Source organism: Mustela putorius, unplaced genomic scaffold (assembly GCF_011764305.1).
Source record: "Mustela putorius furo isolate JIRA1106 unplaced genomic scaffold, ASM1176430v1.1 tig00003845_pilon_pilon_pilon, whole genome shotgun sequence".
Lineage (NCBI taxonomy): Eukaryota > Metazoa > Chordata > Mammalia > Carnivora > Mustelidae > Mustela > Mustela putorius.
In genome coordinates, this window is record NW_025421998.1 from 59279635 (window position 1) to 59301396 (window position 21762).

General features: G+C 43.6%; 1 protein-coding gene across 3 annotated transcripts in view; it reads left to right on the forward strand.

Moving 5' to 3' along the window:
* The window catches only part of CREB5 (cAMP responsive element binding protein 5), a 402725-nt gene that overhangs the window by 84672 nt on the left and 296291 nt on the right, over positions 1-21762 (forward strand). For all 3 annotated transcript variants that reach the window (XM_045062826.1, XM_045062827.1, XM_045062828.1), the window contains exon 4: positions 3368-3489. In XM_045062826.1, the coding sequence (XP_044918761.1) occupies positions 3368-3489 (122 nt within the window). The remainder of the gene's footprint in view (positions 1-3367; positions 3490-21762) is intronic.

Genomic DNA, 21762 nt, shown 5'->3' on the forward strand with positions numbered 1-21762 from the left:
TTGGCTCATTTCCTGGCTTACTTGGAACTGGTACCATGTGGGATCAAAGACAGCTAGAGACCTTGTATTAATTCTATAAATGTTAAAATAAAAGTTAAGCTCCATTTTCTGGTTCCTGTTGTAACTGGAAAGAATAGCTCATTCACAAGAAGAAAATGAATTAAAAATTAAGAACAGTGTGCCTTATCTCTTCCAAATGTGGATATAGATATGTTTTGCTATCCCCTTGTTATATCACACAGCAAAGAAAGTTGCATTTAGTAACAAAGCTGTGGCCCCCATCTGGGTCTTCTGCTCTAGGGATAGGAGGGAACCAACTCTCTTTAGGGCCCATGGCTCCTGTTGCTGAAGGGATAATTTTGCTGAGAGAAGACAGAAGACATTTCTCAACTTCCCTAGGGCTTGCCCTCCAAACATCAGTCTGAATTCAATCTGATGGCCCATCTCATGAACTCATCTCAGAGTTCTCTCTACCTGGATGACTGTTCTCTCTACCTGGAATCATGGCCCTCAACCAGTAAATCTCCAATAGAGAAATATAGAGGAACAGACGAAAAATTAAAACCCAGCAAACTAAATCCCTACTGATGACCAATGGTCTAACATGGCAGTTCTGTCCTGGGTTGTTTTCTCGGGTTTTTTTCTCACAAAATGACCTGCGAGATAGTAGAAGGTCTGTAGGATTGTAACATGCTTCTATTATAGAGGGGTACAAACGATTCCAAGATATTTTAAAAGAGCCAGGGAGGGTTAGGATTGCCAATTATCAATACAGTTATGTGACTCAGTTTCTAAATGGGGCCTGGGGAGAGTTTTAGTTTCCTTCTAAGTAAAGTGGGTAAGAAGATTTCTTACCAAATGTGGTTGGTATGAAAATTAATGAGATGATGGATCATACACAGCACTTAGTATTATGCCTGACATAGAATAAGCACCCACTCAATGGAAGAATACGTACATACACACATATACACACACAAATGCAGACATATCCCTTTATTTCCACTCTTGGAAATTTGCGGTGTATTGTTTGTACACCACACCCAGTGCTCCATGCGATACGTGCCCTCCTTAATACCCACCAACAGGCTCACCTAGCTGCCCACGCCTCTCCCCTTGACCTACATACAGTGATTTTTGAAGAGAACCCATCACGGTGGTGATTTTAGGATTCATAGAAACATGTAACTTTAGAATTGTATTTGAAAGATGAGGAATATGAGGTCCAGAGAAAGTAGGTAATTTCCCCCAAATCACGCAGTTTTCAAGTCTAGAGATTTCTGGGTTGTCAGCACTGTCTTTTCCTTCAGATCCAGGGGAGAGTCTGGGCAAAGCACAGGATTTAGATTGAGAAGGGGTTATGTCTGAAAGTGAAAGAGGACTTAACAGTGATAAAATGTTTATGAACTGTGACCTTGTGCAAGGTACTTATCTCTCTATTTCTAAAATAATATGTGCCTACTTACCTCTTCAGACTTTGTGAGATCTAGACTCTAGACAGGCTGGGTGAAAATGTTTGTAAACTGCAAAATGCTTGTAAATACTAACTTTATCTTTTATAAGCACATAACACACTATATATATGCATATGTGTATAAATACATATATGTATTATATATATATATATATAGGGGCATAGGTATATATGTGTGAATCTTAATAAATTAATGTGCTAAAAAACCCTTTTCAACCAAACCCAACTTTTGCATGGCTTTTATCTGTGATGTCTGATTTATGACCATCTGTGGTAGGCTCTCTGTATATTGAGGAAGAGAGCTCAGTATCTGGAATTCGGGCTAAGAATGGGAAAGAATGCAGAAGGGGATTTTTGCTGCTTTGAAATTCAAGTCAACCAGCTGGGCACTTAACAGGTAGAAAAGCTGCAGGGAATCAGAAGACCTTACGTTAGAAGGGCTGACTATAGGAGCTATCAAGCTATTTTGAGCTTCATGAATATTAAGCTATTTCTTTGAATCTCAATGGGTAATTTACTGGGATTAACTGCTCTCTGTATGAATTAGGAAAGTAAATATGATTCTAGTTCCTCATCATATGGGACTGTATAAAGAGCATGTAGAAATGGCACATTTGTTTCAACCCTCTTCAGTTGCCTGGTAGTGATGTGTTCAAGAACTATGAAGAAAGAGATTTGGCGACTGAGTATGGCTTTAGGTGGACAAGTGCCATCATCAGTCTCACTGTGTGTGCTGTTGCCTTAGGTGGGAATAATACATGTGCCTATTGGAAATGGTGCCAGGGCTTTGGTTATAATCCTGGTGTCATCACATTTACCTGGAAGATCTTGAATGAGACCCTGAATCACACAGGACTTCCATTTTCCTCATTTGCAAAATGATTGGCATGGCCATCTGCTGTTTCTGAGACAAGGACAGCATACAGTGTTATTCAGGAGAGATAACCATCCTTAGTGATTACAAAGGTGTAATTCTACCCCATTTACCTGACAGTATCTTGTGAGATCTAGATTATAGAGAACGTGTGTGAAACCACTGTGTAAACTGCAATATTTATGTGTCAAAAGCCACATAAATATTAAGTCACCCCCCTGGGACTAATAATACATTATATGTTTATAAAAAAATTAAAAAACTAAAAAAAAATTAAGCCACCAATAGCAGCTTCAGATTCTCCACTCTCCTAAGTAGTAGGCTGGCTAGACAGTCAAGAATATGAAAGAAATTCTATTCCTTTTAAAGAGTTTTCTCAGAACATTCCTTTGGCTATAGCAAAGGAAAATGAAATTAATAATTATATTTTTAATGGATGAAAGCTGAATGTGTTTGACTTGGAAACTTTCATCATCCTCTGTGACTTTCAAAATGAGAGAGAGAATTGCTGTATTTTCCATTTTCATTAAGAGAAAGGAATTAATGTGCTTGTTTGTTTCTTTTTGTTTTGATATAAACATTTACAAAACCTTTTTTATTTATTTTTTAACTCCCAGCTCCCTAAAGTCAAGCTTGACATTGGCCCAGCAGATTTTTTTGGCCTGATTTTTGCTAAATCATGTTTTTTTTTCATTTTTGGAAAAAGAAGTCATTCCACACATTGTGACACGTGTTCAAGTGATAGGAACCCCAGAAAGTTGATGGTGGGCTCCCTGGCGGTTGTCTGGCAGTTTGGAAAACCCTCACATATGCAGCATGCTACACGTTGTATTCCTCCTATGAGATTTGTGGTTTTATTTTCTTCCCTATTGCCATCTTATTTAAAAGGGTAGAAAATTAAAGATGATGAGCTGGCATCTTTATTAGGGTGAGGGAGGGGGTTTGTCAATTGAGCTCATGCTTGCTCCTGGCTTTTGAGGAAAAGAACCCATGTATGACCACTTGATCTCTGTTTTCAGATCAGACTCCGACTCCAACAAGGTTCCTGAAGAACTGCGAGGAAGTGGGGCTCTTCAATGAGCTGGACTGCTCCCTAGAACATGAGTTCAGGAAGGCTCAGGAGGAGGAGAGCAGCAAGCGGGTAGGTTGGCTTGAATGGACACCTTGTCAGGTGCCTCCCCTAACCCCCATGAGAATCTTCTGTGTGGAACCTTCGACGGCACTGCAGATTGGTACGAATGTCGCCCTAAAACAGTGTTTTATCCATTTGCATGTATTCGTCTATTTTTTTTTTTTTTTTTAAAGATGAATCCCTGATTCTCCATCATGGGAGAAACAGACATCTGAAATAGGAAATTCAAGCAAAAAAAAAAAAAAATTACCTGATTCTTGAACCTTGATTTGGATAAACACATAGACTCTTTGTATTCAATACTAGTTGTTTTACTTTGCGAAGTATTTCATAGGAAGCCTTACATGGGTGTTACACACAGAAGACAAGAGGCAAAGAATAATTGTAGCAGTAAGAGACGAGGTTTTGTCTGATTTTTGTCCCAGGTTTTCATTGTCCGATTTCCATAATCTTCCTGGTAGACCTCCACCACTTTCAGTTATGTCCCAGTCATATTATTGAACGTTTGTTATTATTGGGAAAAATGGTTTAAATATACGTGTGGATTATTTGTTCTTACAAATGTAGAAAACCCACTTTATGCATGCCTCCAGAATATATTCAATTTCTCTTAATGTTTGCTTGCATTTTAAAATCACTTTGCAAGATTAAGGAAAAGGAAACAGGGTCACAAGTAAATGTGATAATGAAACTCTTTAGCATTTTTTTCATTGTTACCGTAGAGCATTACTGAATGCCCACAATGTACCAAAGAACAAATTAGACACATTCCATGAACAGAGACTTAAAATGCGGAAGTGGGTTGAAAGGAAGGGCTGGTTAGGTTGTAATGGACTCTGAAGGTCCAGCTGTTCCATCCGGAGAAGATATTTTAAAAGGCTCTGATATTTCAAATTCTCCTCTACGTGAAATTGTAGTAATCCCCCTCCACCAGATTTTTTGTCACATTCCCACATTAAAACAGTCAAGGGCTTGCCCTAAGTCTGGGCTGCTTTCGGAAAAATCATGATAATTGGTGGAGGATACAGAGAGGTATAAAACCTCAATCAGCTCATTTTATTTATGTATAATTAATTTATACAGCCACTTCCCCCACTCCTCAAGTGACATGAAAGGCTTCCCCCTCACCTTTTTAAATGAATATTTTTTTAGCACTTACTTGCCAGGCACTGTTCTGAGCACTTAAAAATTTAACTTAAAAAAATAAATAAATAAAGGAGGGGTACCTGGGTGGCTCAGTGGGTTAAAGCCTCTGCCTTCAGCTCAGGCCGTGATCCCAGGGTCCTGGGATCAAGCCCTGCATCAGGTTCTCTGCTCAGCAGGGAGCCTGCTTCCCTTCTTCTCTCTCTGCCTGACTTTCTGCCTACTTGTGATCTCTTATCTGTCAAATAAATAAATAAATAACTTTTAAAAAAAAAGGCATACATTCTATATTTCACTGCAATAGAAATGTATTTTTTAAAGATGAAAATTACAAAGACAAAGAAGAACCAAAACGTCTAGTAAATTTTCTCTGTGTTGAGTTCTACATTTAGTTCTGGTAGATGTGGCGTATGAAAAAAAACTGAGGGATTAGGTACATTCATTCCCTCAAGATAGTCACAGTTGGCTTCTTAGATTAAACTGAACTGCAAGGAAGGTATATGCTCGTTCCTACTGGTTTATATTGTCTTCATTTCTGAGAGAATGGTTTTAACTGAAGTGTATGTTCTTGATTTTCCTACATTTACCAAGGACAGCTGTAGGAAGCCTACGGTAGGGGCGTGGTTTTAGATGTTCTCCTTTACGTAGTACTCATGATCTCCTATATGATGCCCCATGGGAGGAAATTCTTGCAGATCTGAATTCCAGGAAATCGTTTACTTCCCCTAAGGAACTGAAATATTTTCTCTGTGTGGACATGAGAATCATGTAACTGGTTCTGTTTCTCTTTTCGCTTTGACTGCTCGGTTAACAGAAAGCTGAGTTTACTGCTTAACTTTGAGAACTTTTTAGAACACTGTGATGAACATATTTTACTTCCCTTCAGACTAGACTTTCAGTTCTAGTTTATTATTTCCCCTGGTCCTGATTTTTTTAATTTAAAAAACATTTTTATGCTATACATTTTTTTTCCTGAATTGTTTTTGAGTCCTTGTGGGTTGAGAAAGAGTATAAATTAACTTTATAAATTAAAATAATCAGGCAAGCAACATAGAGAAAAAAGACAATTACAGTTGTAGAAATACATATTTTAAATACATATTAAAAATATCCTTTAAAAAGTATCTTTTGAAAGTTGCTTTTATTTTTTAATTTAAATTTTAGTTAACAGATAGGGCAACATTGGTTTATGAAGTATAATTCAGTGATTTATAACTTACATACAACACCCAGTGCTCATTACAAGTGCCCTTCTTAATGTCCATCACCCACCTGGCTCATCCTCCACCCACCTCCCTCCATCAACCCTCAGTTTGTTCTCCATCCTTAAGAGTCTCTTACAATTTGTTTTCCTCTCTCCCTTTCGTCTTTTCCCCCTTTCCATAAGTTCATCTCTTTTCTTTCTAAAATTCCACGTATGAGAGATCATATGGTATTTGTCTTTCTATGATTTATTTCACTTAGCAAATATACTCTAGCTCCATGTCATTGCAAATGGCAAGATTTCATTCTTTTTGATGGCTGAGTGATACACACACACACACACACACACACACACACAGACCACATCATCTTTATTCATTCATTAGTCAATAGACATTTGGGCTCTCTCCATAGTTTGGCTATTGTAGATAATGCTGCTATAAACATCTAGGAGCATCTGCATCCTTTGAATCTGCAATTTTGTATCCTTTGGGTAAATACCTAGTAGCACAATTGCTGGATCGTAGGGTAGTTCTATTTTTAAGTTTTAGGAACCTCCATTTTGCTCTCCAGACTGGCTACACCAGTTTGCATTCCCATCAACAGTGCAAGAGGGTTCCCCTTTCTCCGCATCCTCGCCAACACGTTGTTTCTTGTGTTGTTAATTTTAGCCTGAATGTTGCTTTTCTGGTTTTGTGACGGCTATTCGGATGGGGAATTCTATAGCCAGCTTCCCTTGTGGTTTTTGGGTTGGGTGTCTCAAGAGATCACCTTCTCAAAACCCAACTTTACTTGTCCACACTGAAAAGTGGAAAGCATTGAGGCTGTTGAGCTATCCTCTTCCCTCGCATCTTTTAAACCAGCAGCCAAATCAGCCTTGGGTGGCCGTAACTTCTCAAGACCTAATGCACAATGACTTATCCAGCAGTCAAATGGGCTGTGTTGATGGCTTCTGCCTAGCATTTCTTTGGAAGCCACAACTGGGTAAAGGAAAGTTGGGAGATACTCCTTAATCTACCATCATACTTTTATCTAAACTTCTGACCACATTTCTCTAACTACCAACATCCCTGACACGCTGCCACCCCCTGCTCCTGCTTCATTTAGTCATCTTCTACTTGAAAAGTAGGAATAAAAGCTCTCTACTCAATGCATACCTTATTATTACTGAAGGCTGTCTCCTTCCTTCCTTCATTTTGCTCTGCATTCAGATAATTATTTCTTTTTAATTCTCCATCTCCAACTTTCTTCTAATTTCTTTTCCTCTGAGTCTAATTATTTTATTTAAAAAACTGTGAAAAAATTGTGCTAGTCCTTCCCTCCACCTTTAACTTTCTAGCTGCAGCTTGGTCTAGAAAATTCTTTTCAGGAACAAAGAGAGAATAGATCCTCACTTAACCCTCTTGGCTGTCAATTGGGGCAATTGTCTGTTCTGTGGACGATCTCTAATCCTGATACCCCCAGCTCCTGCTTCATTTATTCATCCCCTGCTTAAAAAGTGGGAATACAAGCTCTTTATTCAGTATATTCCAATGTATGTATAGAATGAGGACAGGCTAGATGCTGGTCATGACAATGGAAAAAGCCTTAATATCTGTATCTATATTACATATAGAAGGCAACACATTCCAGTTACGTCAATCTTCCACAGAAGTATAATAAGCTCATGGTTTCAAAACTCTTTAATGAGAGATTTTTTTTCCCTTGGAAATGCATCCATCACTAACAAGCATCACAAATCTCAGTTCGTCTATGGCTTAGAAGTCAGGCTAATCCACGTCCTGAAATAGGTGAGAAACTTGTGGTCCTCATTTATTCATTCAGTAAATATTTCTGAGTGCTCATCACATGCCAGGCACTGTCCGAGCCATTGAAGGATACATTGTGGACTAAAGCTTGTTAAAAACAAAACCTTGCCTTCGGGTAGGTTACGACTCGTGGGCAAGACAAACAATAAGCAAGCAAAAACCATAAGATGAATAACATGTCAGAAGGTGATGCGTGTTCTAGCAGGGAAGGGGCAGAGGCAGTGCTGGGGATGCTCAGGGAGGGCGTTGGTGCTAAGTGGACAGACAGCAGAGGCCGGAAGCAGGAGAGCAAAGGCCGGAAGCTCTGCATCAGAGCAGGTTTGTGTCAGGGAGAAGAGTGTTCTAAGTGCAGAGAGTAAAAAATGCAAAGCCCTAAAGCTAGAGGATGCTCTGTGAGTCCGAGGAATCACAAAGAGGGGGGATGTAATAATGTGGAAGAGTGGACACAGGAGGGCAGAGTCCAGAAGTGAGATGGGGAACCAGAAACAGTTTCAAGCAGAGGAGTGATAGAATCTGACTTATATATTAGAAAATTCACTTCGGCTGCTGAGTTGAAAGTCAGTTGTTGGGGGACAGTAGCAGGGAGAGAGAGAGAGACCAGTTCCGGAGGCTGATGGAAGACTCTAGATTGAAGATGATGGCAGATTGGTCCAAGGGGGACATGGATGAGGGGGTGGTTGTTGCATTCTGGGTCTGTTCTGAAGATAGAGCCAGCAGGACTTGCTGGTGAATTAGATCTGGGGAGTGATAGAAAGGATGAAATCAGGAGTGGACCAGGTGTTTGGCCTAAACAACTAGAAGGATGGAGCTGCCCGTGGGAGGAGCAGGTTGGAGGGAAAAACTGTGGAGACTGTTTCTTGACTTCTATCCATTGAGTGAGCACATGGATATAGTGGTCTGTAAATCAGGAAGAAGTGACCCATCTGGAGATCTAAATTTGGGAGTCACAGGCTTGTAGGTGGTGTTTCAATATATGAGACTTGATGGAATCACCTGGAATGAATGAAGATGGAATTGAAAAGAGGTCTGAGCATGGAGCTTGGCAGACCCCTCCAGAACCTCTGAGACAAGAGTATTCAGCTCTCCTTAGTGACCAGAGATGACACAGAAGGCCCTGAAGTGTGAAGAATCAAATCAAGTGTGGCGAGGCTAGTCGTAATCCTCAGCAGAACCCAGTAACGTGCAGTCATCCTGCTGATTTCATGTTCCACGTCAGAGGAAACAACAGAAACAAAAACAAAAAGTTTTTTAAAAAGAAAAAGCAAGAGGATGGTGAATTGACCCTTTACATTTGATTTTTTTAAAAAATGGAAGAAATAATGCTTGTCCAGGAAGTAGGATAGAGCTTCATCATATGATGGCAGTGGTGTGGGAGTGTGTGTGTGTGTGTGTGTGTGTGTGTGTGTGTGTCTGTGTAAGAAAGGAAGGGCAAGGGGCGCCTGGGTGGCTCAGTGGGTTAAGCTGCTGCCTTCGGCTCAGGTCATGATCTCAGGGTCCTGGGATCGAGTCCCGCATCGGGCTCTCTGCTCAGCAGGGAGCCTGCTTCCTCCTCTCTCTCTCTGCCTGCCTCTCTGCCTACTTGTGATCTCTCTCTGTCAAATAAATAAATAAAATCTTTAAAAAAAAAAAAAAAAAAGAAAGAAAGGGCAGTTGAGAGGACTAGAAATGAACCCCTTTGTCTTGCTGAGAGAAATATAACGTTACAGCCTAACGTGGTTGAGGACCCTGAAGATGAAAAGCACGGTGTGGAAGTGCTGAGCGCTGCCATTCTCCCACAGGACCCAAATTTGACTCATTATGCTGATGGCGCAATAGCAAATGAGGACATTTCCATGCTCTAGAATTCCTACCCAAATGATGAAAAGTGCAATGTATTCCCAGAGGGTCCTGACTGTTGAACACAAGGGAACAAGGGACAAGCTATAATCTTAAGATCTTGGATCTCAGCTCGGTAGGAGTCACGGAACTGGGCATGGCCAGGTCAGCCTCAGCTCAGAAACGTAGGCTGCTCAATCTGATTAAATTCTGTACCTGGAAATCGTGTTACCCGACACCACCAGTGACTCGGGGAGAGAGGGGACGCAGAGGGAGGCCTTCTGCCCTCATACACAGTCTAGCTCAGTTAGTCCCTAGCTGGCACGCCTGCCCTCTGGGGAAGGCATGAGAAATGCTGAATGGGAAAGGAAAGATAGGAAAGATAGAGAGTGGAGCAAACACGCAACAGCTGCTCTGTTAGCCTGTTGCTTCTATGGAACTGGCGTAAAACAGTCCATCCCTCTTGCGGAAGTCTGGAGAAGACTCTCCGAAACTTAAAAACTTGGTTTTATTCTGGTTTTGAAAATGTCATCATGTTTGCTAAATCCTGGGAGATGAAACAAACTGGTTTTGATCTTGGTGTGTTTTGTTTTGTTTTTAATCAGCATGACTGAAAGGAAACACCCACTAGCGATGCTTGAAGAGATAACAATCTTATTTCTTCCCTCTGGAAAACCTAACCTTTATCTTACAAGGTTTATTTTTGTCATCCCATCTCAGGACCTGCCAAATGTAAAGCTTTTTTTTTTCTTTTCCTTCCCAGATTTTTCCTTCTAGGTTTACACTATGCCCTCAGCTTGAGTAGACTTTGATACTGGAAGACAAGTTGGTTTGGTCTTTGCATCCCACTCAGGGGAATGACTAAACCAGTGGAAAAGACCAGAAGCTATTTCATGTGTTCTAGCTCCTAGAATTTAGGATTAATGTGTGCGGTCTTACCAGAGCTTATTTAGAGTTGGTATCTATTGCCATGTGTGCTAGCAAATCAAGTTGTGATCCGAGGCTCTGCCTCAATTTTAAAATGGAGTGGGAAATAAAAACTTACAGGGTTTTTTGGGGGCAAGGCGCCTGGGTGTCTCTGTTGGTTAAGCAGCTGGTTCTTGGGTTGAGCTCAGGTCATGATCTCAGGGTGCTGGGATTGAGCCCCACAACGGGCTCCGTGCTCAGAGGGGAGTCTTCCTGAGATTCTCTCTTTCCCTCTGCCCCTCCCGCTGCTCACCTTCTCTCGCTCTCTAATAGTAAATAAATAATTTTTTTTTTAAAAGACTGATAGGTGTTTTATTTATTTTTTTTTTTTTTTTTTTTTTTTGGAAAGTCAGGGTATCCTCCAAGTGGCAAATGCACGGTCTGTTGCCTTGCAAAGATTGAGTACCTGATATCGAATGAATTTGATGTGGATGATGAGGGCGGGCTCACGGTTTGGAGGAATAATGACCTAGAGGGGTGCCAGGGGTTTGGTCATCTCTTCCCTTGGAGAATTTATATATTTGGATAATTTAGACTCAAATGGATGAGTCCTCACAACCTAACTTTCACACTGAGGAGAAAAAAATATGTTATCTCTTAAAGCTGAGGATCTAATCTCTAAAGCTGAATTATTTGGCAGTTCATGGCTCTGCCTCTAGCCCGTGTTCTAATCAGAATTAAAAGGGGGTGATGGCAGTGCAGAAATTACAGATAAATGTCTCAGCCTATGAGTGGCAGGTTTTATTGTGCTCTGAGTTCAGTATGAAGCGTTTAAGTTTTTTTTTTTTCCATAGGTCTTATTGATACTTGTTATCCCATGGCATGTGTCCCGGCAAGAGAGAGGTCTTTGCCTGATGTCTTTTGGAGAATCTGTCACAAGGCTTCCAGAGGCTAAAGCTAGAACAAGAGAGGGTTTCACTCATTCTGTGCTGTGACGGGGGGGGGGGGGGTGTCTCCTATGAGGTACTCAGGTTTCCAATCGAAGCTACGAGGCGGAAGAGATTGGGAGGCTCGGACGCTGAGAGCAGGAAGATAGGTAGAACTTTAAGATACAATAGGAAGGTCACTGTTTAAGATAGAACAGGAACGTTACTGGAGAGAACTGGGCATTGATTTTGAAAACTGCTTACTTGTGTTGGGAATATCGTGGGATAAAATAGTATTTTCTTGCACCAGGATTTCCTGTTCAGTTGTGACAGGCTACAGTAATGATCAAAAAGTACTTATATATTCATGAAGTATATTCAGGCCCGCGTATGACATTTTGGGCATGTTATTCATGATCATCTGATTTCAGTCCCCTTAGTTCACGGGGATTAATTATGGGGGGTTATACCAGTACTGTGTTCCCCATCGAAGTGCAGAGGGATGAACTATCAAGAGAGACAGAGTGTGGCTAGGCCCCCACGGTGGAGAAGGGCTTCTCTCCCACCTCCCTGTTTTGTCTCTGCCTCCTTGTCTACTGGCTGCATCCACTCCCAGGTGGTTTCTGTTTACACCTTCTTTTCAGAAAACTCATAAATTCTGACTTCGTAACAGTCCCTCCTGACAGTTCCTTCAACTATACATCGAGTCTTCGGACTTGAATATTAGCCTCTAATCTCCAGCTGAGACCCACATTCCCATCTAATACACCTCTGCTCCTCTCAACGGCCCCCAAACTGTGCTCAGAGCTTCCCTGAGCCAAACTGCCACCCAGTCTGTCAGAAGCCTGTTTCCCCTACCGCAGGAGCCAGCTCTGCCTTCCCAGCCTCCTCTGCCCCCGTCACTGGGTTCCAGCACCTTTCTAAGAAAAGGGACCTCCTTTCTTTATTTTCCCTTTCTGTCCCCTCAAGTCTAGACCATCATCACTTCCTCCTGGGTTATTGCTGTGAATTCCAAGAAACTTTCTGACCACTCACCTAACTTCAGTGAAATACCTAGCATTAAGTCTTGAAACATCGAATGCATTTTTTTAAATACATAAAAACTGACCAGAATTGTTCTTGCTGCTCTTTTGCTTCTGACCTGTAGTTAAGTCCAAAGTTCCTCCAGATATTGCCATTGTTAAGAGGGAGAGGGGTTAGTGTGGGAGGTCAGAGATATAGAAAGGAGTGCATTGGGAGCTGTTAGACATAGTCCTGATTCTGTGACCTCTTGTGCATGGAATGCATCTAAAAGGCCCAAAGCAGGGATGGGGAAGCTCTGAAGGGATGATGAAAAGAGCACCCCAAAAATAGCCCCAAACGCAGGAGAGCCCCAAAGGTCCCCAGGCACAGCCATCAGCCCAGACTCGGCCGTGAGGATGACTTGTTCGCCCTGCCTTCCCATCAGGCAGCCTTCCTGTAGCTGAAAATTAGCCCAATTGAATTATTTGGCTGGGAGGCCTCTCCCTAAAACGATTACAAAGCTCAGCTTTAAGGGCCCAGAACAGGACAGCTTTTCCCAGCAGGAGACTTTCTCAACAGGGTGAATTTTCTGTTCCAGGTTGGGTTGGGTTCTCAGCGAGTTAAAAAATCACTTGTTACCTGTCAAGCCCAGCAGAATCACAACAGTGACTAGATGCCCTCCTCTGAAGGCATCCGTTTCCAGCTGTGAGTAATTCAGGCCTCGTCACTTGCCATACAGGCCTGGGGGAGGCGGGTGCGTACCTGGGCACGGGGGGCTTTCTGCATCTGCAGAGGAAACTCACGCTGTCCTCTGGGAGGCCCTGCATGAATGCTCCCAAAGGCAGGAAGGAAAACAGAGCTGTTTGCAGGGCCGGATTAAAACAAAATGACTTAAAGATGAAGCTTCCGTTCTAGGCAGAAAACAGCACTCACATTTGGAAAATTGGCCCACATGTTCGACTCTGTGTGCATCTGTAGCTATGAATGACCTACCTGGGCCCCTTGCAGAGATGTGAGAAAAAAAAACTGACATTGTAAAAAGAGAATAGGAAAATAACATAATGGTTACAAGCGTCTGTGCCTCCATCGTCTCATAAATCCAGGTGAACATTAAGTACAGTCCGGAGCAGGTATGGGAGTGATTTACTCTGGGAACCCTGCTTCAGCATTCGCGTGTTGTTAAGTTATTTCCATATTGATAAGGCTGAGGCCAGGAAGTGGCATTCCGAGCATTCCGCCTGTCCATATTTCCAGCATGTTGGCTGTCAACTCAAGCCTGTGGTGCTAGTACTGATTTTAGCCTCAAAACCCCCTAAAAGGACATTTTCTTTGTTCTTTACCCAACTACCACCAAAGCCCAAAGGCCTAGGAAATAGGTTTTTTTTTTTTGTTGCCCCCCCTTGAATGACTTGTACCACGTTCTTACATTGTTGGGAACTGGCTGTTCTGGTGACCCGGCGGAGCTCACCAGCTGGCTGGATCGGAGAGGCGGTCAGGCTTCTCTTCCGTAGGCACACAAAATGTCCCCTGCTTGCTCCTTGATATTTGGCTGGGTGATCTTCACACCCCAAATATGACAGGATCTCAGCTGCCGTCTTTTCCAGAACATCGCAGGGCTTCACTTTGTTTTTTGCTTTCTGGGATATTAGAGGCTATTTTTAGCCTGTTTGAACCTGTGACTCTTCCGTGTGACGAGGCCAGTTGTCTCTTTTGGCTCTAGAGTGAACTGGAATGCCGAGAGGCCTTACCCTCAGCATCTCCTCTGAGCACAAATTTTCTAACAAGATGCACGCACACTGGCAAAATCAGACTGTTGTGTATGTTGAAGACATTTTGACCTTTGTCCTGAAGGCTAATGTGAGCTGTTTCATTTGACAATGTTGGAGCTAGAAGAAGGGATAGTCCCACCTGCAAGCTCTCCCTTCTTTGTCTGGCCCTGTGGGGGTGTCCCCAGTTCTCTCCGTGGAGTGGGGCTGAACCCCACATTTTGAATTTAGTGTGGCTGTAGTCACAGGCGTCCCTGGGATCTGAGTGATGTGCAGAGCATACCATCTGTTACATGAAAACTTAAGAAGTTGATCCCGGTGCTGTCTGAGCCCCGCCTGAGCTGGCTCTGGGCCCCACCCTTTTCTGTGGCTTCATATTTGGGTGTGGGGCTGATTTGGGCTCTAAGCAGTCAGGTTCCCCAGAGAAGAGAAGCAGTCGTGTTCCGTGTGGCTCTCATGGGGCATGACTGCAGATGAGACGGCACTGGGCGTTGTGAGTGGCAGCCCCTCTCGGAGAACTTTTCCTGGCTTCTCTTCGTGTGATTTGTCATGCACAGAGCTCAGGAACTTTCCCAGAGGATTGACAAACGTGAGGCTTTTGTTGGATCTGTTGGTACAAGGAGGGGGAGGGGCAGGCATTCCTGGGGTGCATGTGAGCCCCACCCTTCTTGCCCCAATTGATTGGTCCCCAAGAGGCAGAAGGGAAGAAGACAGCCCAGAATTCTGGTGGGCCCTTTTTGGTATGATGTGCCAAAGTGTGGTGTGTAGGGTGGGAGTCGTGTGCTGCTGGTCCACCTGAAAATGGCCTCCCAGCACTCCCAGTGCTATTCCTAACAGCCCCGGTGTGGGTGGAGGAGAAGTAATGAATTCATGTTGGGGGCAAGAAACCCAACTCCATTCCATCACTCTCTAAAAGTCATGCATGACTTCATTTTCTCAGTGCTAAACTGGGCCTTCTGACAACTTTGGAATTATACGCACACATATAATTCGAACACAAAGTCTGGAGAATAAAAAAAAAAGCTCATTCTTAGGTACATGGTGTTAGATGCACAAGTCACTAGAGCATCTCACCTTGAACGTTCTTTCTGACGTTTATTGAAATAAGTGGTCAAAAGAGGGTCCTGGGGCCAGATCCGCCAACTCCACATTCACAGAGACAGCACCGCAGCAGGGACATTGCTTCCTGAAGGAGCTTCTCTTTCCTGCACAACGGATTTTTGTTCTAGATCTCTGCTAGATGCTTTTGTCTTTATCCATATCATAGTAATGCACACATATGTGCGTACTTGTTTTAGACAAAGTGGGCAACCCGGGCTTTGGGAATAATTCCTCGTCATTCTGATCAGGAGCTAGAAATGCCTACAGGGTCCAACACTGGCTTTTACAGACATTTAATGTCCAAATAGAGCTACCTGCGGCCCTCCGATTTTGAAGAGGGTGCCACTGATTTGCCCACCAAGTGTGAACCTAAGAGCGAATCGACCATTTGTGGTGATGGATTTGTACAGATCCACAAACACGTGCCTTCCCTTGGACCGCCCCCCCCCCCCATAAGCAGAGGTGCATATTGCCAGACAGCTGGCTAGGGCCAGGGGTGCAGGCTGGAATCACAGGGGAGAGGAGCTGCTCTGACCCCATTAGCACGGTTCTTCTAATGGAGGACTTATAGGCACAGGCTTGGGTTCCTGAGGCTGCTCTTGATACAATGGGCTGGTGCCTCTTAACAGAAGATCAGTTGGGGGGACTGTCCAAACACCCTTCTCTTTTCTGAGATTTTATATTTTGCCCCGTGACACAATCTCACAACGCTACTGCAGGGCCTGCCTCAATCACATGGCAAAGAGGACTGAGAGGTCCCGTTTGTGCTGCAGTCACCCTGTGCATGGACACGTCGGGCGGTGGTGCTTGGGAAGCTCAGAGGGAGAAAGGGGCAGATGTGGCTGTGATCTGTGTATGCGGGTCCGTGCGAGCCATGAATGGCGCTTTGTGTGCACGCGGGGAAAGGCTTGAAAGGGTCTTAGCCACTAAAGCCCTTGGCTTGAATGCTTTGTGGGATGGACTCACTGGCTTTTTATCAAAGAGCACATACCACTCCAGCAGAGCCATACCCCGTGAGTGTAAAATGGTTGACTCAGTGCAGTTTTCAAACATCCGTTCCTGACTTACGGCGCTCACATGTTTCGATCCGGTTCCTCCTCCTCCATTTCGAAGTCACGGCTCTTACTCCCTCATCCCCCCTGCTCAGGGTGTCTGCAGAGACTTTTTCTTTCAAGTCTGCCGCCGAGACCATTTGACGTATTAGCCAGCGGGAGAATGAGGTCGGAACCGAGATGACTAATATTTGCGCTTGCCTCTCCTTGCCGCACTAGAGAAGAAAGAGACCAGATCTGATCTTTAAAGTGGTCCTCATTTTCTACAGTCCCCCTGGCAGAGGGGACCTGCCCCGAGTGCCAGATGCCTTTCCCAACAGCTGTTTGATGATTCCGTGTCACCGGGCTCACTGCAAAATCAGGCATAGCCTTTTAATTACCTGTTCATGTTTTAGCCATGCCGAGCTCCATGGCACAGAGAGCACGGCTAAGCCTTCATTGTAATGGATTTTTAGTAAGACTATCTCTGAGATAAGAGTCCTAAATCTTGGCAGTCTCTTTAGAGCACACACTCTGTGATTGCACACAAATTCTTGGCTCCCCAGAGCCATGTTGTAAATGGAGTGCGCCGCACAGGGCTGGGTAATAAGATACTGCAGATACATTTGAGAGCAAGGTGCACTTTTGCTTTATTTATGAAGATAGACATGCTGGTTGAGGGCTTAATCACAGCTGATAAATCATTTTAAGAAAGCCTATTAGAACCATATGCTGATTTTTTGCATTAATATAGTGTGTCTGTTTCCAGTCTAATAAGACAGGGTTTTCTCGCATGCTCTCTGTGTCTCTCCAGTGTGGACTATTTATCTGTTTAAGTGGTATCACTTGTGTGGGAGCATTTATCTCTTTAAGAGCTACCATTAATAAAAGAAGGTGAAAGGAAAGGGGGAAGGAAAAATGAGTGAAGGCACCCTTCACACAATGCCTGAGTGTGTGTGTGCGCGCACTGCATGTGTGTGTGTGTGTGTGTGTGTGTGTGTGTATGGTATTACAAAGGAAAGAGTCCAAAAGCTGAGAACAGGAAACATCTCAATTAGAGTTTCGGAAGACCATGGATTGGTCTTCACTTGGCATAAGGTAGTCATTTCAGCCCAGGTGGTTATAATACCGTAGGAAAAGATTATCTGAGTATGGGTGTGTGCGCGCATGTGCATGTGTGTGTGTGCGCGCACACACTGACATTTTGGTTACCTCACTTCTCCCCAAGCTAGCAGAGGTCTGCCCCAGGGATAGGTCCCAAGGCTCTTTAATGAGAGCCATATTGGGGCTCCAGCTCCGAGCCAAGTTCTGTTGATCACTAATTGCAGGGGTGCCTTGCAGATCTTTTCTATTATTTCCTGAGCATACCCCTGCTCTTTTTATTATCTTGCCAAAATTCAAACAGTCATAATTGCATGACTTATTGTTTATTTATAATCTCTTCTACTGCATCAATCACTGTATTTAATAGATTTTTTTAAAAAAACAGCAAGAGTTTTTACCAAAAGACTAGATCTCTTTTACCTTCCACGGAGAAGTCATGTATCTGTGCATCCCCCTTGCCATTCTTCAAAGCGCATCCGCAGTACTCCTCCAGAATCCTGTTTCTGACCATATAAATAAGGGCTCTTTTTTGGGGCACAGAGAGAGCTTGTGTGCCAGAAAGATGTTTTAGGGAAGGATGTTAATTTATCCTTTAGGATTACATCCAGGTTGGGTTATGTGACTCCTAAGTTTCTTTCCAACTCACAGTTTCCAAGTTCTATGAAAACAGAGTTTAGAGATAGAGAAAGTTGAAAATCCCATTTTATACAGATTTAGAAATATGACACCAAATCATTAGAGGTGGTGATTGGAAACTAGTAATAGTCAATAGTCAGGAACCGTTCATTGGGTTCCTGCTGTTTGTTGGGCACAATGCTAGAATTTTTAAAAAAGATTTTATTTATTTGTTTGTGAAGGAGAGAGAGAGGCTGAAGGGGGAGAGAAACAGAGGGAGGGGGACAAGCAGACTCCATACTGAGCGTGAGCCTCATGCAGGGCTTGGTGGAGATCATGACCTGAGCCGAAATCAGGAGTTGAATGCTCAACTGACTGAGGCCCGTCCCCTGCAGGCACCCCACAGTGGTAGAAATTTCGTTTATATCATTTCCTGATCATCCCAACAATCCTGCGAGATACATGTTTTTACCTTCATTTTCCATAATAAGAAGTTAAGGCTTACGAGTGGCAGAAAGCCACAAAGCTAGGAGGTTACAGATCCAGTATTTGTGTATAGAACTGTGTGCTGGAAAGTTTCACATGCCTCCGGCTACTTCAGATCACCTTTTCCCATCTTTATTTCCTTATGGTGCATGTACGTTTTAATATACATGCTAATTTGCTGCTGGAAAACTGTTCACTGGAAGCTTTGCAAAACATCAAGCTGTGCTTGACCTTCACAAACACATGAACGACTCTGGGATGCACCCAGTATATCCTGGTCTTTAAGTATTCTAATTTAGACTTCCAGTCTCAGCTCCAGATTCTGCCATGCTCTGGGACTACAGACGGCAGGCTGGCCCCGAAACTTCAAGGGTACGCAGTCCACCGTGAATTCCCTACTCACCGAAACCCATTATTCTAGTTCTAAACCAGGCATGGGACAATGCTCTCATTTCTAGCATTTTGTGAGCAACGTCCTCTTGCTGTCGGGACATTTCCTTCCAGGCCTGGTCCAAGTGACCACTCTTTTCCCAGAGTAAAATGAGTATGTGTCACATGGAGTTGTACTTGGAATGTACATTAGATTTTAGTAAAGTAATATGTACTTGGAACTACTGCCTCTGAGAAGAGCACACTTAGAATGCTGCTATGTATGGTCTCCCAGGGTATGCCTTGAGATTTAGGGGGTTGCTTATGCCATTATTTCTGGTGTCATAGGAGTTTTGACAGTAGGATAAAGAGTAATTTCTGGGCTATAGGCTGTGGGCAATATTTCATGTTTAAACATTGGATTTTAAAGGACAGCATTGCTGTGTACCGTCTCTTCACCCTTAACTTCCACCAGTGGAAATGTTTCTATTATGTCCTCCCAATTCAATCCAACAAACTTTTACTGAGGGCTTAATATGTCCCAGGTGCTGTGCTAGGTGGCTAGGCACCAAAGCCACATTCTAGTGGGGGAGCTGCTAGTTTTGGGGTCTGAGGGAATGTTTGGATTTCTTGATGGGTTCAAAGCTCCTTGGGACTGTATGTATGGCCGAAATGGCAATGGCTGTGGCTCCATTCTTTATGATTTGACCCTGACTTCATGTATCAGTTTTCTCTTTTGTGTCATTTTTTTCTCTTGTGTCTTTTCTGCTCCAGGAAAATGGACTTTGTCTCCCTTACCTAAACCTATCTGTGGCCTCCCCACCTCAGTGTACTTGTCCGTATAGTTGTCTCCACCAGGAAGGCTTTCCCCTTCCCCTCTTCTTTGACCAAATCTAACCCATCCATGAAAGCCTGTGTCAAGTGCCACCACCTCTGTGAAGCACTGTCTGTTTTCCCCTCACCTGATGCAACCTTGGCCTCTCCTGAATCCCTATGCTGTTTTTCAAGTATTTTTCATGGCCTTCTAACTGCCTGTCTTGTGCTCTGGTGTTTGCTGTGTTTTCCTGTCTCCCCCTGGACTGTAAGCCGTGCTCTCGCAAGGCTCTCCCTATCCCCTTGTATGATGCCCACCGTACACACAGAAGGAGCTTCATGAAGACTTGTTGGAGTGGGTGAATGAAGGAGTGAGTGAATGTCCTTGCACATACGATCACATTGCCTGGTTTCTCTGTGCAGCAAGGAGAATGGAAATACCTTCTACCTCCAAAGAGAGGTGCCTCTTCGAGTTCCATTATCCAATTTCTTTTCAAGAAATGCATTCATTCATGATAACTGAGGATACAAAGTATCTGATAATATGGTTGTCAGTTAATAGCCATTCTGTGCAGAGAATCTTGAATTGAAAGCAAGAAGGCTTTGAATGAGAAATTCTTCTATTCATTCAACAAAGTTTTATATGTGTCAGTCGTTGGGTTACATTAAGATATCCCTGAAAATGCCAGCACTTACAATCAAGGGTAATAAACGTCTTTGTGCCATAATGGTATAATGGGGTAAACTAAGGATTTCCAAGCCCATTACTGTGTGTGTGTGTGTGTGTGTGTGTGTGTGTGTGTGTGTGTGTGTGTTTGGTGGGGAGAATAGTAGGTGTCAGTGGTAGGTCTTGGTTAAGTGACCTAACATTATGAGCCTTGATCGTCCCATCTTTAAAAGGGTGATAAAACCCAACTTGTGGGTTGTTGGTGATGATAAAGCAAAGCTCCTGTATCAATTGTTGTAATGGATATGCAGCGGTGCTCGATGATTCTTGTCCTTTCCTCCTCGCTCTGCCTGCACCAAAGGATCAGAGGCTGCTGAGACTTTGATGCCAAGCTGGAATGGGAAATTAAGCAAATATTCTACGCCCATAATTTTTCCTGGATTTTGGGTGGCAGTTGTGACTCAGAAGTCCCTTTCACCACTGCAGTGGGCCAAGAGACTGAAGCCTTCCAAAGGTTTTAGTCATAGCTCAGAGGTGGGTTTAGGGTCTATGATCCATACCCAATGGGAGATAGTCTTTCTGTTGTTACAGGTGGATTCTTATATAAATCAGAAGTCTCAGGGCTTCTCCAGCATTTCCTTTCACAGCCCAGGTAACGCAGGATACCCGCTATTTATTTTTAGGAAGATTTGGCAGATGTTGGGTAGGCCGACTTCCAGGTCAGAAAAAAACGTCCAAGAACAATTTCTTCAGAGCAATATGATAGAAATTCCTATGGGACAAATCGAAATTAAAGCATAACATCCTCAGAGCGCACTCGCCTCCTCCTCAGTTCCGGCTCCTGCTGGTACCATCTCATTTTGCCTTCTTTGGCATTTGAGTCACTTCTGGGAAAGACGTCCTTCTTCTGGTGTCTGGGGTGTTTAGGACTACCAGAGTTTTGGTGACTACAGAACATTGTTGGGAAAGAAAAAATAAACCCTCTCTTTGGGTACATCCACCGTCATGGCTGAGTTCAGGGTTTAGGCGGGATTGGCCTGATGGGAGAAGAGCGTCTCTGCAGCCATGTGGGCTGGCCACACCGGGAGTGTCAAGGCCAGGTATGCACAGGAGAGGTTCTGCCTGCCTGTTAGTCCTGGTCCTTCTGGTGTTAGGGATCCAGGCCAGGATACTGGTCCACGCACAGGTCTACGCTAGCTTGGAACATGGGCCCTGCACCTTACAGTTCATTAATTCTTGCTTTCTCTTTTGTTGCAAATATTACAGATGAGGCCCTCTCTTCTGTACTTATGATACCTAAATCATCCGTGCTCTATTATACCTATGATGACAGGCGCTTGACATTTAGACACACACTTTGCATCCCTTACCAAAAATGAGAAAATTAGGGGCGCCTGGGTGGCTCAGTGGGTTAAAGCCTCTGCCTTCGGCTCAGGTCATGATCCCAGGGTCCTGGGATCGAGCCCCGCATCATGCTCTCTGCTCCACGGGGAGCCTGCTTCCTCCTTTCTCTGCCTGCCTCTCTGC